The sequence below is a fragment of the Cetorhinus maximus genome, chromosome 19 (genome assembly GCF_964194155.1).
Source record: "Cetorhinus maximus chromosome 19, sCetMax3.hap1.1, whole genome shotgun sequence".
In the NCBI taxonomy this organism is placed as follows: Eukaryota; Metazoa; Chordata; class Chondrichthyes; order Lamniformes; family Cetorhinidae; genus Cetorhinus; species Cetorhinus maximus.
Window position 1 is genome coordinate 84,406,956 of NC_135897.1, and position 20,155 is coordinate 84,427,110.

The 20,155-nt window shown below is 42.2% G+C and overlaps 2 protein-coding genes across 2 annotated transcripts in view; one reads left to right on the forward strand and one right to left on the reverse strand.

Annotated features, from left to right (window-relative positions):
* LOC144693984 (mediator of RNA polymerase II transcription subunit 12-like protein) overlaps positions 1 to 20,155 on the forward strand; it is a 590,784-nt gene that overhangs the window by 258,767 nt on the left and 311,862 nt on the right. The window lies entirely within an intron of this gene.
* On the reverse strand, positions 8,502 to 12,039 carry LOC144694271 (P2Y purinoceptor 14-like). The gene has a single exon (XM_078564611.1). It carries the CDS (start codon positions 12,037 to 12,039, stop codon positions 11,071 to 11,073), a length of 969 nt encoding a protein of 322 aa, XP_078420737.1. The 3' UTR covers positions 8,502 to 11,070.

Here is a 20,155-nt window from a genome sequence, read left to right on the forward strand (position 1 = left end):
CTGGCCTCACTAGCGCTGCTCACATCCCATGAAAGAATACATGAAAAGAAGTTTGGTGGAATAGGACACTTGATGTTGCCCTGAAATGGAATGACTTGTGCTCACTAATTCCCCGAGTTTATCATACAAAGTTATATTGCTACAATAAAAATAATGATGTGACAAGGAATTTATACAAAAACATTGGTTAGGCTATGATTCGGGTATTGTGTGTAGTGTTGAATGCCCGTTAGCAGGTGCTAGTGGTTGAACGGGCTGGAGCTCTTTTCTATGGAAAAGGGATGCCTGAGAGGTGACCTAATAGAGAAGTTAGTGATTATTACAAGGGATTGATCAGGTAGCTGCAGAAAGATATTTCCACTTGCAGGCAAGACCAGAACCAGGGACCATAAATTGAAAATAGTCACTAATAAATCCAGTAGACAACTAAGCAGAGACTTCTTTACCCAGACAGTAGTTAGAATGTGGAACTAGCTCCACAAGGAGTTGAAATAAGAAGATAGAAACAGGCTATTCTGCCCAAAAGCTGCACATGCCAGTGTTTATGCTCCACGTGAATCTACTCCAACCCTTCTTCAAATCCCATCAACAAACCTTTCTATTCCTTTTGTCCTTGTGTGCTTTCCTCAATTTATTTATGGAATTAGCCACCACTCAATCCCGACAACTCTGACTGTAAAGATTTCTCTTAGTCTCCCCTCTAGATCTTTTGTAAATTATTTTTGATCTATGACCTCTGGTTGTTGACCCACTCGCCAGAGGGAATATTTCTTCTTTATCTACTCTATCAAAACCGCTCATCTTGTTGAAAACCTCCATTAGATCACCTTGTAATCTTCACTGTTCCAGGGGAAACAGTCCTAACTTTTCCGACCTCTCCTCATAACTACAATCTCTCATCCTTGCCTACATCCCAGTTAAACCTCCTCTGTCCCATCTTTTAAGGCCTTTACATCTTTCCTGAAGAATGGTGCCTAAAATTGTCCACAATACTCCAGCCGAGGCCTATCCAGTGAGATATAAAGTTCTAACATGACCTCTTCACTCTTTTTTACCTAGCAGAGTGAATTTAGGCTCTGTAGCGCCACTGGTGGTTTCACTATGGAAGTCCCAAGACAAGAAAATGGAATTGCTCCTGCTTCTGGCCATTTCCAGTGTGGCCTGTGGGGCTGGAGAAGATTGAAGAGATAGGAATGGATGAGGCCAAGGACAGATTTGAAAACAAGGATGAGAATTTTAAAACCAAGATGTTGCTTGCCTGGGAGCCAATGTACGGTCAGAGAGCACAGGGGTGGTAGGTGAACGGGACTTGGTGCGAGTTATGGCATGGGTTGCTGTTTTGGATGACCTTGAGTTTATGGAGGGTCGAACGTGGGAGACTAGCCTGGAGCGCAGTGGAATAGTAAAGTCTAGAGATAACGAAGACATGAATGAGGGTTTCAGCAGCAGATGGGCTGAGGCAGAAAGAAGGTTAGACAGTGTTATGGGGGTGGAAATAGGTGGTCTTATGATTGGGCAAATACCCCTGGTTGGCAGAAACCTATCAATTTCTGATTTAAAATTAGCAATTGACCCAGCATCAGCTACCTTTTTGTAGATGAGTTTTCCAAACTTCAAACCACCCTTTGCAGAAGTGTCTCCTAACTTCACTCCTAAGAAGCTTTAATTTTTAGCCTATGTCTGTAATCCTAGACCCCCTCCTGGCATAGGTAGTTTCTCTCTGCCTACCCTATTGGCTTCTCTTAAAGCCTTGGAAACTTCAATTAAATCACCCTTCAATATTCCAAATTCCCAGGAATAAAATGCTGGTCGGTGTAATCTCTCCTTGGAGTCCAGATAACAGTCTGGTAAATTCATGCTGCACTCCCCTCAAGGGCAACATATCCCCTCTAAGGTGTGGTGCTCAGACTGCTCACAGTACACCGGGTATGATTTAATCAGGGGCTTGTATAGCTGAAGTGTGACTTCTACTCCTTTGTATTCTAGTCCTTTAGATATAAAAGCCAACATGCCATTAGCCGTTTTTGCTTATTTTTTGTACTTGTTAATGATGTTTTAATAATCTGCATACGTGGACCCCTAAGTCTTTTTGAATCTTCATTGTTTCAAGTTCTTCATCACTTGGATCTGACCTGTTTTTAGGTGCAAACTGCATGGCCTCCTGCTTGTAATCATCCACTGACCATCGGCAGTGCTATCGAAAATTTACTAGTAATTCTGATGTATGGGGTAGATTATCTTCAATCTTACAATGTGGAGGGCTGGACGCGAAGATTCAAATAGGTGTACAACAAGGCGAATAGAGATTTATGTGCAGCTGTAATGAAGACAGCCTGGATGGCAAAGTGAAAACTTGGAGTGAAACCAAGGCCAGAATTTTCCCGTTGGCGTGTGGGGTGGGGGGTTGGGCGGGCCTCGCAATTGTAAAATGACGCGCGGTGACGTTGGGCGAGCATCCCGATATTTAGGGGCTGCTCGTGGACCTGGGCGCATATGGCGCCTCTCCATGATCCATGGCTTGCTGTTCAAAAGGAGTCAAGATGGCCAACTGGGCCTGGCCTCCGCCAGTCTGCATCCGCTTGGTGGCATTGTGTGCAGTCTTCTCCTGAAAAGGAGGGAAGAGCATTGATTGGTCCAGCCTGTACCTGGATTCCCATTTCATCCCTGCCAACCCAACCGGAGTGGGACATTGCAGGGCTCCAGATCTCCGTTACCCCGCAGTTGCCGCACACTCACACAAAGAAGCCAGGGCTGACCCCACCCCTCGCCCAAATGCTGCCTCCATCACATTTGGCAGCACAAGGTGTAACCTTGCAAAGCCAAGGAGGCACAAGCACGTGGAACGCGGAGGGCACCAGATGGATTGGTGCCCCCCCCACCTGGAAGCTCCCCCCTCCCAGCACGTTAGCACCCTGACTTTGACATGCTTCCCAGTTCCAGCACTATGCCTAGGTGCAGATCCTTGAATTTCCCCCCCTCCCTGATTCTATACTCTGGGTGTCAGTGTCACACATGCTGCGGGTGCGGAACCCATCTCAGCACAACCCTCAGGGTGAACTAGGCATGGGCAATATCTGCTGGCCCACCCAGCGAGGGATACGTGCCGTGAAGAATTCAACGCAGTAACTGGACTCAGAGTTTCTGGGAGGTGGGGGGGAGCGGGTGGGTGGGCGTGGAGTCGGTCGGGGTTGAGGTTGTGGGGGAAAGGGTGACGGCTGCATTAAGTGACTTCAGGCAACATGGTTCTCATCCTTCCTGTGTGCAGGAGGCCGTTGAATCTTTTTCAGCACTGGACCCATGTGCGTCGCATCACATCACGGGAGCTCACACTCTCGGCCACCTCCTCCCACACACGTTTGGTCAGGTGGGGAGGCCTCCGCCTCCCGTCCCTCGGAATCAGGACCTCCCGCCGCGCAGCCACCTCCTGCAGGAGGGCAGCTAGGCACTCACCTGAGAACCGAGGGGCACAGTGCCCCGCTGCCCTACCCTCTGGCCTGGCCTGCCCTCCGGACTTGCGTGCTCAACAGAAGCCCTCTGGCGAGCCATTATACCGGCCATTGTGCTAGGCCTTTAAACAGGCTGCCGGGTCGCCATTGGACCCGGCGTTCCGTGCATGCCCGCTGGTGCCCACCCACTCCCGCTATCCTCGGGAGTCGAGAAATATGCTGGGCCGGCCTTAATTAGCCCGCCCACGTAAAATGGCGGCGTGGGCGGTGATCGGGCCCATGTTCGCTCCCGCTCGGCCCACCCGACATGAGGAAAATTCTCCCCCGAGTTACAGAAAACAACAGCCTGGTAAAATCAAAGAAGTGCTTGAAATACTTGACGCTTGTTAATTCGTCACTTTTCATGAGGGAAATGAAAGGCATTTTATTTAAATGGAGCCAGGTGTATCTCATAGTTTTCATCTGACTAGTGCGCTGATAGGTAACTGGTCAGCAAGAGATGTGTAAGATGAATCAGCTGTGGCTCAGTTTATTTTGTTATTTTCTATTATGTCGAACCAGTTGTTTTGCCTTTGTTTCCTTTAGACTTAACTATTCCAAATGCTCTGCTAGCTACACCTCCCATAAACTTGAGCTGATCCAAATCCCGGCTACTCATATCCTCATTCAGGCCAAGTCCTATTGACTCATCATCCCTGATCTGCATTGGCTCCCAGTCCGGTGATGCCTCGAATTTAAAATTCTCATCTTTGTTTTCAAATCTCTCCATGACCTTGCCTCTCAGTTTCTCTGTCCCTTCCTCCAGCCCCACAACCGTTCCAGGTCTCTACACTACTCGATTTGTGTTCCTTTATGGCATTTTATCCTGTTTCACAATGGTATTGGTAGAATTGACATGGCCCTCATCTCTGGAATTCCTTCCCTAAACATCTCCCTAATTCTACCTTTCTCTCTTTTAAGCGCTCCCTTAAACCCAATTCCTTAGCTCACCCCTTCTAATGTCTCCTTTTGTGGCATGGTATCAAAATTTGCTTGAACAACTTCTGTGAAGCGCCTTGGGAGATTTTTTTACTATGTTAAAGGTGCTACATAACTCCAATTTGTCGATTTCATCCTTTTCAAAAGGAATTTAATTTTCACTTTCGGAGGGTAGAAAGTTGACAGCTGTTGATTGATCACCCATTGGATGATGGAAAAGGAGAATAGGACAGATTGTGTAAGAAACAGCTGATCTCCTATCATAAGCATTCCGCTCCTGTCTTCTCCATTAACAACGCACACGCGAAATATCTGTGTTACGGGTCGAACAGGGTTTATTTCTGTTGGGTAAAAAGCACCAGGCAACTTTGTGGAACAACCTAGAAAGATTTTGTCTGTAATTCATGAAATGGTCCCCAAACACTGAAATGCTCTGCGTGGACATTAAAACAGCAACTGATCACTCCTCTGGCCTACAGCGAAAACACACTGAATTTTAGTTCTTAAAGCAGCTAAGACTGCCAATTTCTAAGGTTTTAGCACTTCAGGCGTAAATGCTCCATTCTGAAATGATGATGATGTTGCCAAATAAATGAAGATACTATTGACAGGCTTCTGACCCTAAAATAGTTTTCATAAGGTAAAGAAGTATTAAAGACACCAAATGGGCAATCATATGTAAAAGCTTTAATTTCAATTAACATTTTATTTGTAGTATATGCTCCATCTTCCAGAATCTCTGTCGCCAGCATTCTCCTTTACTCCAGTCCGTGCTCTTCCGTTAGACTCAGCTTTCCAAGTATATTGAGAAAAGGGTGAGCACTGTTCTCTCATATACTTTTTTTTTTTGATCCTGTTTCTAAGTGACTGTTTGCTCTCTCTTTAGCCATATTGCTTCCCTCCAAACAAAACTGCAGCAATCTTCATGGCACAAAGTAAGCAGGTGATCAAATTGTCAGCCTGTGTCACGCTGTTCTTAAATGAGCCTCCAGGAGAGATCGGACCAGAATATTTAATTCATTCACCCTTGTACGCCCCACCTCGCGGGCTGGTAAGAAGTGCTTGTCCAGCTCTTTGATGACGTAACCAAGATCAAATGTGCTTTGGGAAAAGCCTGAATTTTTCTTTTTACGCAGTGGCCCCTTTTAAGACTAAAGTGAAACTGGGGAGCATTCTGAAAGATGGTTAATTGATTTCCCAATTATGACATCATTAGGTTCAAAGAAATGCCCATGTGACCTGAAGTTGCCATGGGGATGAAAAGCTAAGAAGGAAAAAGGTAAATGGAAAGTTAACTGTAGTGGTTCTTCAGCCTGTCTTTATGGTAGGCAGTTCAGAACACACACAATTCAGGTGAGAGGAAGCAAGGTAGGCTCTCCATGAATGGTGCAGTTTTCTGTTTGACAGTTTAGAACAGATTCTTGTGTTGACGCAGGTCTCTGAGAATAGAGCAGAGATTGTGTTACTGATTGTGTTGTACAGTTGGAAAGGACAGAGAGCTGAAGGTAGGGAGAGCAGATGTTGTGGATTGGCTAGGACCACTGCTGCTGATGATCTTAAATTGGTTGTCAAGCAGTCTGCTAAGAATTACGCTGACAACCAATTTAAGATTGTCAGTCAGGCTGAAAGTTTGGCGCATTTGCTTGTACTAGAAGCTACATATATATATATTAATACACAGGGTCCTGTTCTTTGCAGACAGAAAAAACATGGACACACACTGCGCCTGTTTCAGCTAAACAAAATAAGTGACAGCCATTCGCTGATTCATTCCTAAGGGCAATGCCTTGACCAATCAGGGCCAAGTTGCTGGTTTAAATTTCAAACAGTGCTTGGCAGTGAACTGTCAGTCGTGATCACTGGTACATTCTCCATGGCAATGCCTCTACCAATCAAAGTCCACTTGCCAACCAATCAGCACTCTCTTCTCACACAGTATAAATTGTTGTTTTTCCCCTTATATTGGTATTCTTGCGAAGTGTCCTGATGAGTATAAAATGAAAAGCTTTGACATGTCTCTTATTTTTTCAGCAATATTCAAGACAATATGTTCTTGTGATATTCAAGGCTCCTTGTTCTTTGGAAAATAGTGTCATGGGGATCTTTTACATTCACCTGAGAGGGCAGATGGAACCTCAGTTAAACGTCTCATCTGAAACACGGCAGCTGTAATGGTGTAGCACTCCCTCAGTACCGCACTTGAGTGTCAGCCTTGATTTTTATGTTCAAGCCTGATGCTCCAGTGCAGTCCTAATTAAACTCTGTGTTTCAACCTATCAAGGAAATATTGAAGATAACTAAAGATCAGCTGAACTGTCAAATATCAAAAAATTAACAGGCATTCAGCAAAATTAATTCTGTTTTCAGGTTGCATGTTATTAGTGCTTATGTTTGTGTACAGTGCGACCGTATGAGCTACATTATGATTGCACTGATCTATTGAGTAACATGAACAGGTAGAGCTTGAGTTGAGAGTGTTAAGTATCAGAAAGATATACTCCATTTCCTCGAACAGTCCGGTTACAATTCACCCAAACTAACATGAGAGGGAAATATGTGTATGATTTAAGGAATTAAAACTTTGAAATGTTTGTCCAAAGTTACTATTCACTTTATCCTATCTTGACTGATTTGCACTGCTGATATTCCTAATGAACGATTGAATCTTTAATCTGTCTACACTTACCCATTGAACTTCATCTCCCTGAACCTTGGAGATTATAATGTGAAAGCTGACTCAATAATCAAACACTGACTGCCCTGCTGCAGTTTTGCATTCTTTATCTCAACCTGTTATTGACCTGTAAGGATGCTACCCAGAGATGGCATCAATCAGTATAATTTTTATCGACGTCATGTGCTAGCCATGCATGATAATGAGCTGTGTATCTCAAGATCGGACTGGCCTTCGTAACTGGGCTTATATTGATATTTGTTGATGTCTCATTTGGTGTAATATTGATACTAGAGTTTGAGCTTTTCTTATCTCTAGGGTCGTGGAGAAATTTCACAAGGTTTTATCTTCTCTTGAGAGGTTAGTTTGAGGCTTGACCCTCCACTGAGCATTTTTGATAGTTTTTCGAAAGCGTAGCACATCTGTGAACATTTAATTGTGTGCCTCAGCACTTACACCCTACCTACTCCCTTCCAACTCGAATTTCTTCTGTGTCTGTGCCAATGTATGAGAAGTGCCTTACTGGGTTATCATCACATCTGTCACCTCAACTTTCAGCCTCTTGGGACTTTTATTCTTTGATGGGATGTGGGTGTTGCTGGCAAGACCAACATTTCTTTGCCCATCCCTAATTGCCCTTGAGGCGATAGTGGTAAGCCGCCTTCTTGAACCGCAACCAAGTAACAAATGAACTGGCCACTGCTAATTGTGGGGCCTTGTGGGTCCCCAAACTGCCTGCATTTCTGACAAAAAAAAAATGCCATACGCTTCACCTCAGAAAATAATTCTGGAATGAGCTTAAAGCAGTAAAATACAGCAGTCAGATTGTTTAAAAATAAACAATTGACATACTGATGTCCATTGTCCAGTCTGGCCTGTTTGTGACCCCATTCCCACATTAATGTGGTTGACTCATAACTGCTTCCTAAAATAGCCTAAGAAGCTGTTCAGTTGCCTCATCACATGGACTGCAGTGGTTCAAGAGGCCAACCTGCCACCATTCCAGGGTAACTAGACATGGGCAATAAATGATGGCCTGTGTAGGGACACAAGGACCCTTCCAAACCAATGACCACCAACCTAGAAGGACAGAGGCAGTAGGGGCATGAGAACACCACCACCTGCAAGTTCCTCTCCAGCCACACACCATCCTGACTTGGACCTAATCACCGATCCTTCCCTCTTCCTTCCTAACAGCACTCTGGATGTACCCGTGCAAGGTCAACTGAAGCGGTTCAAGAAGGCGGCTTACCACTATTGCCTCGAGCAATTAGGGATGGGCAATAAATGTTGGTCTGGCCAGTGATACCCTCATCCCAGGAAAGAATAAAAATCCCAAGAGGCTGAACGTTGGGATGACAGATGTGGTGATAACCCAATAGGGCACTTCTCATACATTAATTTGAATCACTAAGTACAGCATTGAAGCAATATGTTAGCAACAGCAAGAAAAAGTTAAAGCATTTGAATAAACCTTAGGAGTTTCTTGTGCATTTTAATGCTGTTTAAATATTGTTGCATTTCTCCCGAATCTCACCAGAATGAGATTCCAGGGAGTCCAGCAGCTATCTGGTACTTTTTCACTTGTGAGGCTAGAAGCTAGAGAGTAGATAGACTATTCATTACAGAAGGCATCATTCTATAGCTTGCTGCTGTTCTTGCATGTGTGTCTTTCAGCAGGGATCCATCATAACACTTGAGAGCAAGAGTCCCAGTTGACTCCGACTCAGACTGCTTCCATTCCTAGCCCAGAATTATAATACTTTCCATGAGATCAGCGAACTCAGCATAGACCAAGAATTGACCCTGTGATCATTTTCAGCTTCACAGCCCTTGTGTGCAACACCAGTTTACTCAGTGAAGCAACAGGGAAATTGCATTTCTGCCCTTAGCTCTTTCACTTGCTACAGAGAGTTTAAGGATTATTTCTGTACAGTGTTTTGATAATTTATATTCAGTCATATTCAGGGTGAGATAAGTCTGTCTACTATCACCATTGCTGTTCAACAACTATGTGGAAGGCATGATAAAAGAAGCTTGAGCTGTAGTACAGAAAGGTGTTGACGTAGGAGGTTGCTTGGTGAAGATAGTGAGATTTGCAAATGATCAGGTCCAAGTGGCTAGCACATCAGAAGATCTACAGATAGACTGAGTGAAGTAGTAAAATGCTTACGCAATGAAAATTAATGTAAAAGAGACAAAGTTATGAAGATTGCAAGAAATAATGGCAGGAAAGCAGAGGTCAAGATAAACGATCAACAGCTGGACCAGCTTTCACAATTTAAGTATCTGGGAAACATCTTGTCAGAAGATGGTTACTGCCCTAAAGAAATCAGAGCTAGAATAGCAATAGCAAAGAACATACTCCCTAAACAAGAATGGCACAGCAAAAGAATCAGTTGAGATCTTAAATGCCTTATTACATTTGAGGCTGAGAAATGGACTGAGAAAAGCGGACATCCAAAAACTAGACAGTTGTGAAATGTAGCTCTGGAGAAGGATGGAGTGGGTCAGTTGGTGCGAACACAAGCGGTGAAGAATACTTCAGGATGGTGGAGGAAGAAAGGTTATTAGCAGATATCACCAAGAAAAGGTAACAGTGTTGGACTGACATTCTAAGGCATGAGAACGTGCTGAAGAAGTGAGAGAAGGAAGATTAGAGGAATGTAGACCAAGAGGGAGAAGAGAATAATGATGTTGGACAACTTGAAAATGAACATGTGAGACTCCTACAAGCAACTGAAAAGGAAAATGCAAGACCACGAGGCATGGAGAAATGAACAGAGGACCTGCACTCGGGTAGACCACCTATACTGTCCCGGATTTTGCAGCAGTGACCAAGGAATGTCACTTGTCCATTAATTACACTTACAGCGGATCACAGACCTTGAATGGGGTTTTAATGCAACAGCCAAGAGTAATCAGTGAGCCATTTTTGACATAGCGCTGTCTATGGGGGATCTGGGATCTGTGTGAATAGGGAAAGCAACAATGCTTCAAGCAGTTCAGTTGAAGAATTCTTACTGAGACACACAGAGTCTAAACAAAGAAGTGCAAAGTAGAATGTTTAATTCAATTTCAAATCATTTACAAAAATCAAAATAAGCAAGTGCATCACCCAAAAGGAAATCGTCTTGGCATACTGACATGGGAGTCTGTTCAATTCTCTGTCCAGATCCACATCCCCTTCACTCCATTCTGCTGCAAGAGGAAGGTTAGTAAGGAGTGGCCTGTGGAATGTGACTGCTGAATAAAATGAAAGACAGGATGATAATGTCTTAACATCAATGTAGGAGCTAAGGACAGCAAATGTTGGAAACAAGCAGCTGTCCCATAGGATCTGGGGGGTTTAAATATAGGCCAAATTTTATTGCTACTGAAGAATGTTTATGAGGAGCATTAATCAGCAATGCACTTCACTGCCTCCATCAGATCTTTAGATGTCAGTAAATGTGCAGTCAGCTTCCCCCAGTGTCACAATAGAAGAAAATACAGGTAGTCAGACAGTGCTTTGTGGCCCTTATAAGCAATATACACAGCGGACTGTGTCTAGATTATGGATGTACACGTGTTCTCACCCATGTTTCAGTTTAGGAAAAAGGCTAGTGGGCAAACATGTGGTGCCCAATCTTGCTGGAAATTTAACAGTGTGTTAACAGTGCATACTGTTATTAATTTGCAAATTTGAAAGTTCTGGGATTAAGAGTTAGTTGCAAATTTCCCAAACATTCTAGCCGCCCTTATGAAACATTTATGTGGCTTGGACATTTGAGTTGTGTGACTAGTCGCTTGCGTAGGTTTTTGGAAATGCTCCTGCTGTCTCTCCAATATGGAGCAGTAATGGGCTTGACATAGCATTTGTCGTAAAATCTAATGATTTGGCCAAGGGAACCAGTAGGAACTTGGAGGTGATTGCCTTGTTAGAGCTGGATGGTTAAGTGCACGTAGCATTTGGCAGTGAATTCCAATGTCTCACAAAGACATTTCTATTTCGTGACCTTGTTTTACTCGCATCTTTTTAAACAGCAGCTTGGTGAATAACTTGCAGAGCAGGAAATAGATGATTGGATCAAGGCAAACATTAATTGCACACAGAAGCTTTGAGAACTCCTTTGCATAATACAGTGTGTCATAGGTTGTACAGCCTTTCTGATTGTTTGGTCTCTTATAGACGAGTCTCATGATATGGTAAGGCACAAAGCAGATGGTGAAGACACCCATGGTGCTGAATATGTTACGATTCACTTTCTTTATCATGTTGCTTGAGTCCTTATGTAATTTTTGATCGGACCAATATATTTTTTTAAAAATGGCTGAATAACACAGCATGAGGAGGACAAAAGTGATCCAGAAAATAACTTGGCATTTAATAGCTGTGAATTGATACCAATTTTTACTCTGCTCATTTCTAAAGTCAAAACACTGTGTTGTAATTTTGTCTGCGGAGGGCATGTTTGTCAAAATGATGCTGATCACGGCGCTGCCCATTATGAAGACCCAACAACCTGCACTAATGACCTTGGCAAAGATGACCTTTTGCACCATGAAGTTTTTCGTGGGCCACGCTATCTTCAGATACCTGTCGAAACTGATCAGGCCGAGGAACATTATGCTCAGGTACATGTTGCCATAGAAGAGCACGAGATTGTAGCGACACACAAATGCTTTCAGCTGCCAGGGTCCAAGATGTGAATCGGACAGGATTTTAAAAGGAAGTGTGATGAGCATCATCACATCAGTGGTGACGATGTTCTTGAGATAAACCACAAAGCTGGATTGACTTGAAATGTGACAGAAGATCCAGGTGGCCAGTGCATTCAGCAGTAACCCTCCAATAAAAACAAAGAAATACAAAACTGGAAGGACCACCTTTGTCACTTTGGTGTACGCCAAATCTTTACAGTCGGTCGCGTTGGGAGAATCTGTGCTCATGTTCTGCATTTTTGTTCTGAAAAATAACATTTTATTGTTTAGATGGATTTTAAAAATAATATTTGAATGTAAATTGCTGTAGTTAGAATTTTACTGTTAATATATAGGCTCATAGGAAGTTTAGGAATAGAAATCCCATTTGGATCAACAAGTCTGCCTGATTTGAATTCATCTTAACCCCCTTTCTCTCCGTAGCCCTCATTCTTCTCTCTCTCTCCAGAAGCATACCAATTACATTTTTCTATGCATAGCTGTTATGAATGTGCAAAATAATTTTGACTTCTATTCCCTTCTAACTGTCAAATATTTAAATTGTATGTGATAATAGTTGAATAACTCATTGCAATGAATTTTGATCAGATTAATTTTCTTGTTTCATATCATTTACTGAGCATCAACATTCCACCTTGAGACATCTTCTATTCTTTCCATGGATTGCATTTCTAAAGCCTTGACTGAGATATTTTCTGCTAATGAACTGCAGATTAATTTGTGATGCCTGGGCCCTTACCACATGATAAAGGAGAGATTTGTAAAAGCTTGGGGAAGGTAGGATTGCACTTTAGTAGGACGTGTGTCCAGTTTTGTTAGTCTTGGAGAGAGAAAAAGAAAGACTTGCATTTTTATCTAGCGCCTTTCATGACCTCTGGGGTCCTGAAACATTTTGCAGGCAATGGAGTGCTTTCTTTTTGAAGTCAAGTCATTATTGTAGGATTCTACACTTTAATATTTTGTTCTATTGACAGTTGTTCTTTAAATTCTTGATCCAATGGTTGTTTCAGCAATGTGCATTTCGGGGAATGTTGCCTGATATTTCTGAGCACTTGATAAATGTGGAAGACCATAAAACGTAGGAGCAGAAGGAGGCCATTCGGCCCATCAGGTCTGCCCCGCCTTTCAATGAGATCATGGCTGATCTGATAATTCTCAACTCCACTTTCCTGTCTTTTCCCCCTTAACCCTTGATTCCCTGACTGATTAAAAATCTGTCTATCTCAGCCTTGAATGTACTTAATGAATCCAGCCTCTTCAGCACTCTGCGGTTAAAAAAAAATTCCACAGATTTGTTACCCTCTGAGAGAAGAAATTCCTTCTCATCTCTTTTAAATGGGCGACCCCTTACTCTGAGATAATGCCCTCTGGTCCTAGACTCTCCCACAAGGGGAAACAACCTCTCAGCATCTACCCTGTCAAGCCCCCTAAGAATCTTATATGTTTCAATAGGGTCGCCTCTCATTCTTCTAAACTCCAATGAGTACAGGCCCAACCTACTCAACCTCTCCTCATAAGAAAATCCCTCCATACCCGGGATCAACCTAGTGAACCTCCTCTGGAATGCCTCCAATGCCAGTATATCTTTCCTTAGATAGGGGGACCAAAATTGTTCACAGTATTCTAGGTGTGGTCTAACTGGTGCCTTGTATAGTTTTAGCAAGACTTCCTTATTTTTATACTCCATTCCCTTTAAAATAAAGGCCCACATTCCATTTGCCTTCCCTATTACCTGTTGAACTCGTATGTTAGCTTTTTTGTGATTCATGCACAAGGACTCCCAAATCCCTCAGTGCTGCAGCCTTCTGCAGCCTTTCTCCATTTAAATAATATTCCGCTTCTCTATTCTTCCTGCCAAAGTGCATAACCTCACGTTTTCCCACATTATATCCCATCTGACAAGTTTTTGCCCACTCACTTAACCTGTCTATATCCCTCTGTAGACTCCTTGTGTCATCCTCACCACTTGCCTTCCCACCAATTTTTGTGTCATCTGCAAACTTGGCGATAGTACATTCACTTCCCTCATCTAAATCATTAATACATATTGTAAATAATTAAGGCCCCAGCACTGATCCCTGTGGCACTCCACTGGTTACAGGTTGCCATTCCGAAAATGCCCCCCTTATCACAACTCTCCGTCTTCTATTTGTTAGCCAATCCTCTATCCATGCTAATATACTACCCCCAACACCATGGGCTCTTATCTCATTAAGTAGCCTTATGTGTGGTACCTTATCGAAAGCCTTCTGGAAATCCAAATATATTATGTGTACTTGTTCCCCTTTATCTATCCTGCTTGTTACCTCCTCAAAGAATTCTAATAAATGTTAGACATGATTTCCCCTTCATAAAGCCATGCCAACTCTGCTTGATTAGATTATGTATTAAGCCATGCTGACTCTGCTTGATTAGTTTATGTATTTCTAAATGCTCTGCTATTACACCCTTTATAATAGACTCCAACATTTTCCCAATGACAGATGTTAAGCTAACTGGCCTGTTTTTCGTCTTCCTCCCTTTTTGAATAAGGGTGTTACATTGGCCGTTCCCCAATCCTCTGTCGCTTTTCCAGAGTCTAAGGATTCTTGGAAGATTACTACCAGTGCATCCACTATTTCTGTAGCTACTTCCTTGAATATCCTAGGATGCAACCCATCAGTTCCAGGGGACTTATCGGCCTTTAGGCCTATTAGTTTCCCTAGTGCTTTTTCACGAGTGATAGTTATTGTATCTAATTCCTCCACCCCTTTTGCCCCTTGATTATTTATTATTTTTGGAATGCTATTAGTATCTTCTATCGTGAAGACTAAAGTAAACTATTTTTTCAACTCATCTGCCATTTCCTGGTTCCCCATTATTATTTCCCCAGCTTCATTCTCTAAGGGGTCTATGTTCACTTTGGCCTCTCTCTTCTTTTTTATATATTTAAAGAAGCTCTTACTGTTATTACATTACTTGCTAGTTTACCCTCAAAGTTTATTTTCTCCTTCTTTATTATTTTTTGGTCATCTTTTGTTGGTTTTTAAATCTTTCCAAATCCTCTGGTTTACCACTAATCTTTGCCACATTGTATGTTTTTTCCTTCAATCTGTCCTTAAGTTCCTTGGTTAACCATGATTGGTTTATCCTCACTGGGATATATATTTGTTGAGAGTCACGAACTATTTTCTTAAACGTCTGTCATTGTTCATCAACCGTCTTTTCTGCTACACTCCTTTCCCAGTCCACTCCAGCCAACTCTGCTCTCATTTCATTGTAATTGCCCTTATTTAAGTTAAGCACAGTTGTTTCTGACCCAAGTTTCTAATTCTCAAACTGAATGCTAAACTCTACTATGTTATGGTCACCATTTCCTATGGGATCTTTTGCTCTGAGATCATTTACTAAACCTGCCTCATTACACATTACCAGATCAAAAATAGCATAATCCCTGGTTGGATTCACAACACATTGTTCTAAGAAACTGTCCCGAATGCACTCTATGAATTCTTGCTTGTGTCTACCTCTGCCAATTTGATTTTCCCATTCTACATGAAGATTAAAGTCACCCATGATTAATGGGCAGTTGGACTTGTCAAAAATAAAATAAAGCTTTTAAAAATATTTTTGCATATCTTGTAAAGTAGCTGCCTGTAAAGGAGACAACAGTTGCAGCCAGACCACTTACCCATTGGCCTCTGTTGAAGCATGTTGTATGAATATGCCAAATTATTAGTGATTTAAATTACAGGAACTTTAATCGATAGCAATTCTTGCTTGGAAAGGAGAAATTTATTTATGCACCAGTAAATTCCATAGTTACTGCTACATAATGCTACTTAAATATTGGGTCTATCTGAATGGTAACTTGCAAAGCAATGTACCATTATTATGGGATCCTGCTGTGTAAAAATGTTGACTGATGTAGCTAATGCTCTTCCAATGTAGCCATTGTCTACGAAGCTCTTTGAGGAGAGAAACCTTGTTACTCTGAGGGGTCTGATATGTCAGGGACAGCAAGATTTTTTTTTTACAAATATCACCAGTTTCTAAATCATATTGGAGGCAGGTTTTGAATACTTGGGTTCACGTAAAAAAACAAATTGTGACCTTGAGTTTTCCATTTTGACATCATTGTACCTCAGTTGGATCACAGCCTTCATTAGGTTTTGGTGCTGCTGTTCTAAAATCTAAAATCCAACAGAGGGCACTGTCTTATCATCAGTGATGTAACCAGCAAACCCCAATTTGTCACGGAAATTGTGAAGAATTGTTTAATAAATGTTAACCACTTGCTAAACCTCATTTGAGGATTTTGTCCCAAAAATATGTTGACCTTCAAAACCCACTGAAGCATATAAACCAGAGGAAATATGAACATATCAAATATTTTTCTATCTGCTGAATTACCCAAGGCAAGTTATTGATTAAATGCAAATAAATGCCATAAGTGTGAAAAAAGTAATGTTGCAGTGAACTGGTGAGCCTATGAACATATGATCGATGTGCGATCACTCTGCGCTAGTACCCCCATGCTCTTTCAAGATAACCATCTGCCTATGGCTGATAATTCAGCAGAGAAACTCTGAGGAATGGGACGCACACCTTACTGGCATTCCAGCCTACTGAACCCTTTTCCCGCTTGTTTCTCTCTCACTTTTCTCCCTGCTCACTCTTGTGGACTCTCCGGTCCAATTTTCAGCTCAGAACGTTTGTCCAGTTCACCTCACCCCCCCCCAATTTCCTCTCCTCTTCATTCAGGGCCATCTGGCTAGTTATGGAATCCGTAGCTCACAGTGACTGAGAACTTAAAACACTTCCCTGGGATTTTGTGGCTCAGCTGTTCACCACTGTAGCCAGGAGACCCCAAGAGCCATGTTAATCCAGTGTTTGCAAAGGCTTTTAAAATGGCCTTGAAAATGTGTGTGTCTAACCTACATGTCAAATATCAAAATAGAGTTAAATGTCAAAATCAACCCAATGATTTCTTCATGCTAAGAGTCCCCCCCCTCCCCCCTCCCGCTTCCATCTAGCTCTTGTGTGTTCTTGCGCTTTCTCTGTTTCTGGACTGAAACTGTAGTTTAATTGCCAACTCAATTTTGTTTTAGTTTATTGTGTTCAACAGCTTCATAACATATAACTTTGCTGCGAGCTTTTCAAACCACACCTGGTGGGGACTACATAGAGCCTCAGAATGTGGGACTCGATCCTTATCTCTGACATTCAGTCGTTATAAAATAATAAAAGCCTTATTTAACCACCATGTTCGGGGCTGTGACAAAGGATTCTACTCTGAATATTAACCTGCCTTTGTCTTTCAAGTGTTGACTGATCTCTGCAATTTCAACATGTTATTGTTATATTTACTAATTTCTTTCTCCTAATGATGCAAATCACAAAAACAAAACAAAAACAGAATTACCTGGAAAAACTCAGCAGGTCTGGCAGCATCGGTGGAGAAGAAAAGAGTCGACGTTTCGAGTCCACATCCAAATCACATCCCTTGTTTTCCCAACTTATACAAAGAAAAAAATGAGAACTTACTTAGGATCAGCTACAGATCTTGATGTTTTCTGTAAACCTTCACAGATGATGACCCTTTTGACAATTTCCTCAGCATGCAATTCTAACACCAAATGAATCCAAAGCTGCTGAAGTGAAGCTTAAATAAAAGGAAGAAAGATAGTTGTCCAACCCGAAATAAATTTACTGGTTTGTGGAGTAACTGTGTAAGCAAACGGTAGATGACAACTATTTATCAAACTGGTGTGGTAGGTGGGGCTGCTGTTCCTCAGATATCACACCTTTCAGGAAGTTACAACTTCCTTTATAATCTTAAACGGGGCAGATTCTAGAACGTGTTGTCGATTGTCAACACCAGTTTGAGGCCCATTTGGTAGCCATTGGTGCTCAGTGCCTCCAGAAAAATGTAGCTCTCGGGCTCTTTGTCAGTCTCCTTTGGATTAAGATGAAAGAACAGGTGTCACGGATGAACCCTGTACGAATGAGGAATTTCCAAAGAATTGCTAATTAGATTTTGGGAATCTTCTTTCAAGAGAAAAAATTGTAAGAAAGAGTTACCTCTAAATTTCTTCTGAACAAATGCATTTGGAGCAGGAGTAGGCCACTCGGCCCCTCGAGCCTGCCCTGCCATTCAGTCAGATCATGGCTGATCTGATTGTTATCTCCCGCCTACCCCCAATACCTTGCATCCGCTTGTTGATCAAGAATCTATCTATCTCTGCCTTAAAAAAAAACAAAGATTCTGCTTCCGCTGCCTTTTGAGAAAGAGAGAACCAAAGACTCACCGCCCTCAGAGAGAAAATTTCTCCTCATCTCTGTCTTAAATGGGTGAACCCTTATTTTTAAACAGTGGTCACTAGTTCTAGATTCTCCCACAAGAGGGGACATGCTGTCCACAGCCACCCTTCAAGACCCCTCGGGATCTTAAAGGTTTCAATCAAGTTGCCTCTTACTCTTCTAAACTCCAGTGGATACAAGTCTAGCTTGTCCAACCTTTCCTCATAAGACAACCCACCCATTCCTGGTATTAGTCTAGTAAACCTTCTCTGAACTGCTTCTAACACATTTACATCCTTCCTTAAATAAGGAGACCAGTACTGTACACAATACTCCAGATGTGGTCTCGCCAGTGTCCTGTACAACTGAAGCATAACCTCCTTACTTTTGTATTCAATTCCCCTCGCAATAAACAATAACATTCTATTAGTTTTCCTAATTACTTGCTGTACCTACATATTAGCCATTTGTGATCCATGAACTAGAAAACCCAGATCCCTCTGAATCTCAGAGCTCTACAATCTCTCACCATTTAGATAACAAGCTTCTTTTTTATTATTAGTGCCAAAATGGATAATTTCACATCTGCCCACTTTATACCCCATTTGCCAGATCTTTGCCCGCTCACTTAACCTTCTATGTCCCTTTGTAGCCTCCTTATATCCTCTTCACAACTTACTTTCCTATCTATCTTTGCGTCATCAGCAAATTTAGTAACCATACCTTCAGTCCTTTCATCTAAGTCATTTATATAAATTGTAAGATATTGAGGCTCCAGCACTGATCCCTGTGGCACACCATTCGTCACATCCTGCCAACCAGAAAAGGACCCATTTATGCCTACTCTCTGTTTCCTGTTAGCTAGCCAATGTTCTATCCATGCCTCAACACCATGAGCTTTTATTTTCCTCAGTAACCTTTGATGTGGCACTTTATCAAATGCTTTCTGGAGATCGAAGTTCAGTATATCTACCAGTTCCCCTTTATCCACAGCACATGTGACTCCTTCAAAGAACTCCAATAAATTGGTTAAACATGATTTCCCTTTTGCAAAACCATGTTGACTCTTCCTGATTGCCTTGAATTTTCCTAAGTGCCCTATCATAACATCTTTAATAATGACTTCCAACATTTTCCCTAAGTCAGATGTTAACCTAACTGGTCTGTAGTTTCTTGCTTTGCGTCTCCCTCCCTTTTTAAATAAGAAAGTTACATTTGGTGTTTTCCAATCTAATGGAACATTCCCAGAATCTCGGGAATTTTGGAAAAGTAAACCAACGCATCAACTATCTCTTAGCCACTTCTTTTAAGACCCTAGGATGAAGTCCATCAGGACCCGGGGATTTGTCAGCCCACAACTCCAACAGTTTACTCAGTACCACTTCCCTGGTGATTGTAGTTTTCCTGAGTTCCTCCCTTCTTCCAATTCCTGGTTTTTGGCTATCTCTGTGATGTTACTTGTAGCCTCTATAGTGAAGACTGATGCAAAATACCTGGTCAATCCATCTGCCATCTCCTTACTTTCCATTATTAATTCCCCAGACTCACTTTCTATAGGGCTAATGCTCACTTTGCTAACTTTTTTCTTAATTAAATATCCGTAGAAACTCTTCCTATCCATCTTTATGAGCAAAATTTTTAGCTTGGCGGGCAGGCGTGCGCCCGACCCAACCAAGCGTAAAATGACAGGTGATGACGTTGGGCGAGCTTCCCGATGTCATTGCGCACTCGCGCGATATTTCAGTCGGTGGGTGCAAGCCAGAGTCGGCAGCACGCCCGCCAACAATTAAAAGGCCTGTTAAGGCCATTGAATTATCAATTCACTTGAATTTTTCGCTGTGCCCGAGCATTGGCGGGGCGGGCGAGAAGGCCAAGTGGCCTTTGCGCTTTTTGGGAGACCTCGTCCACGGGCGGGATGAGGTTTCCTAAAGCAAACAATAAAGCGAAATAAAAATTTTAAAATTTAATTAATAGCATGTCTCCGCTCATGTGACAGAGTCACATGACGGCACGTTTCATTACATTTTTATTTTCTTTATTTCTCTCTTTTATGCCTCTTCATCTCACTGAG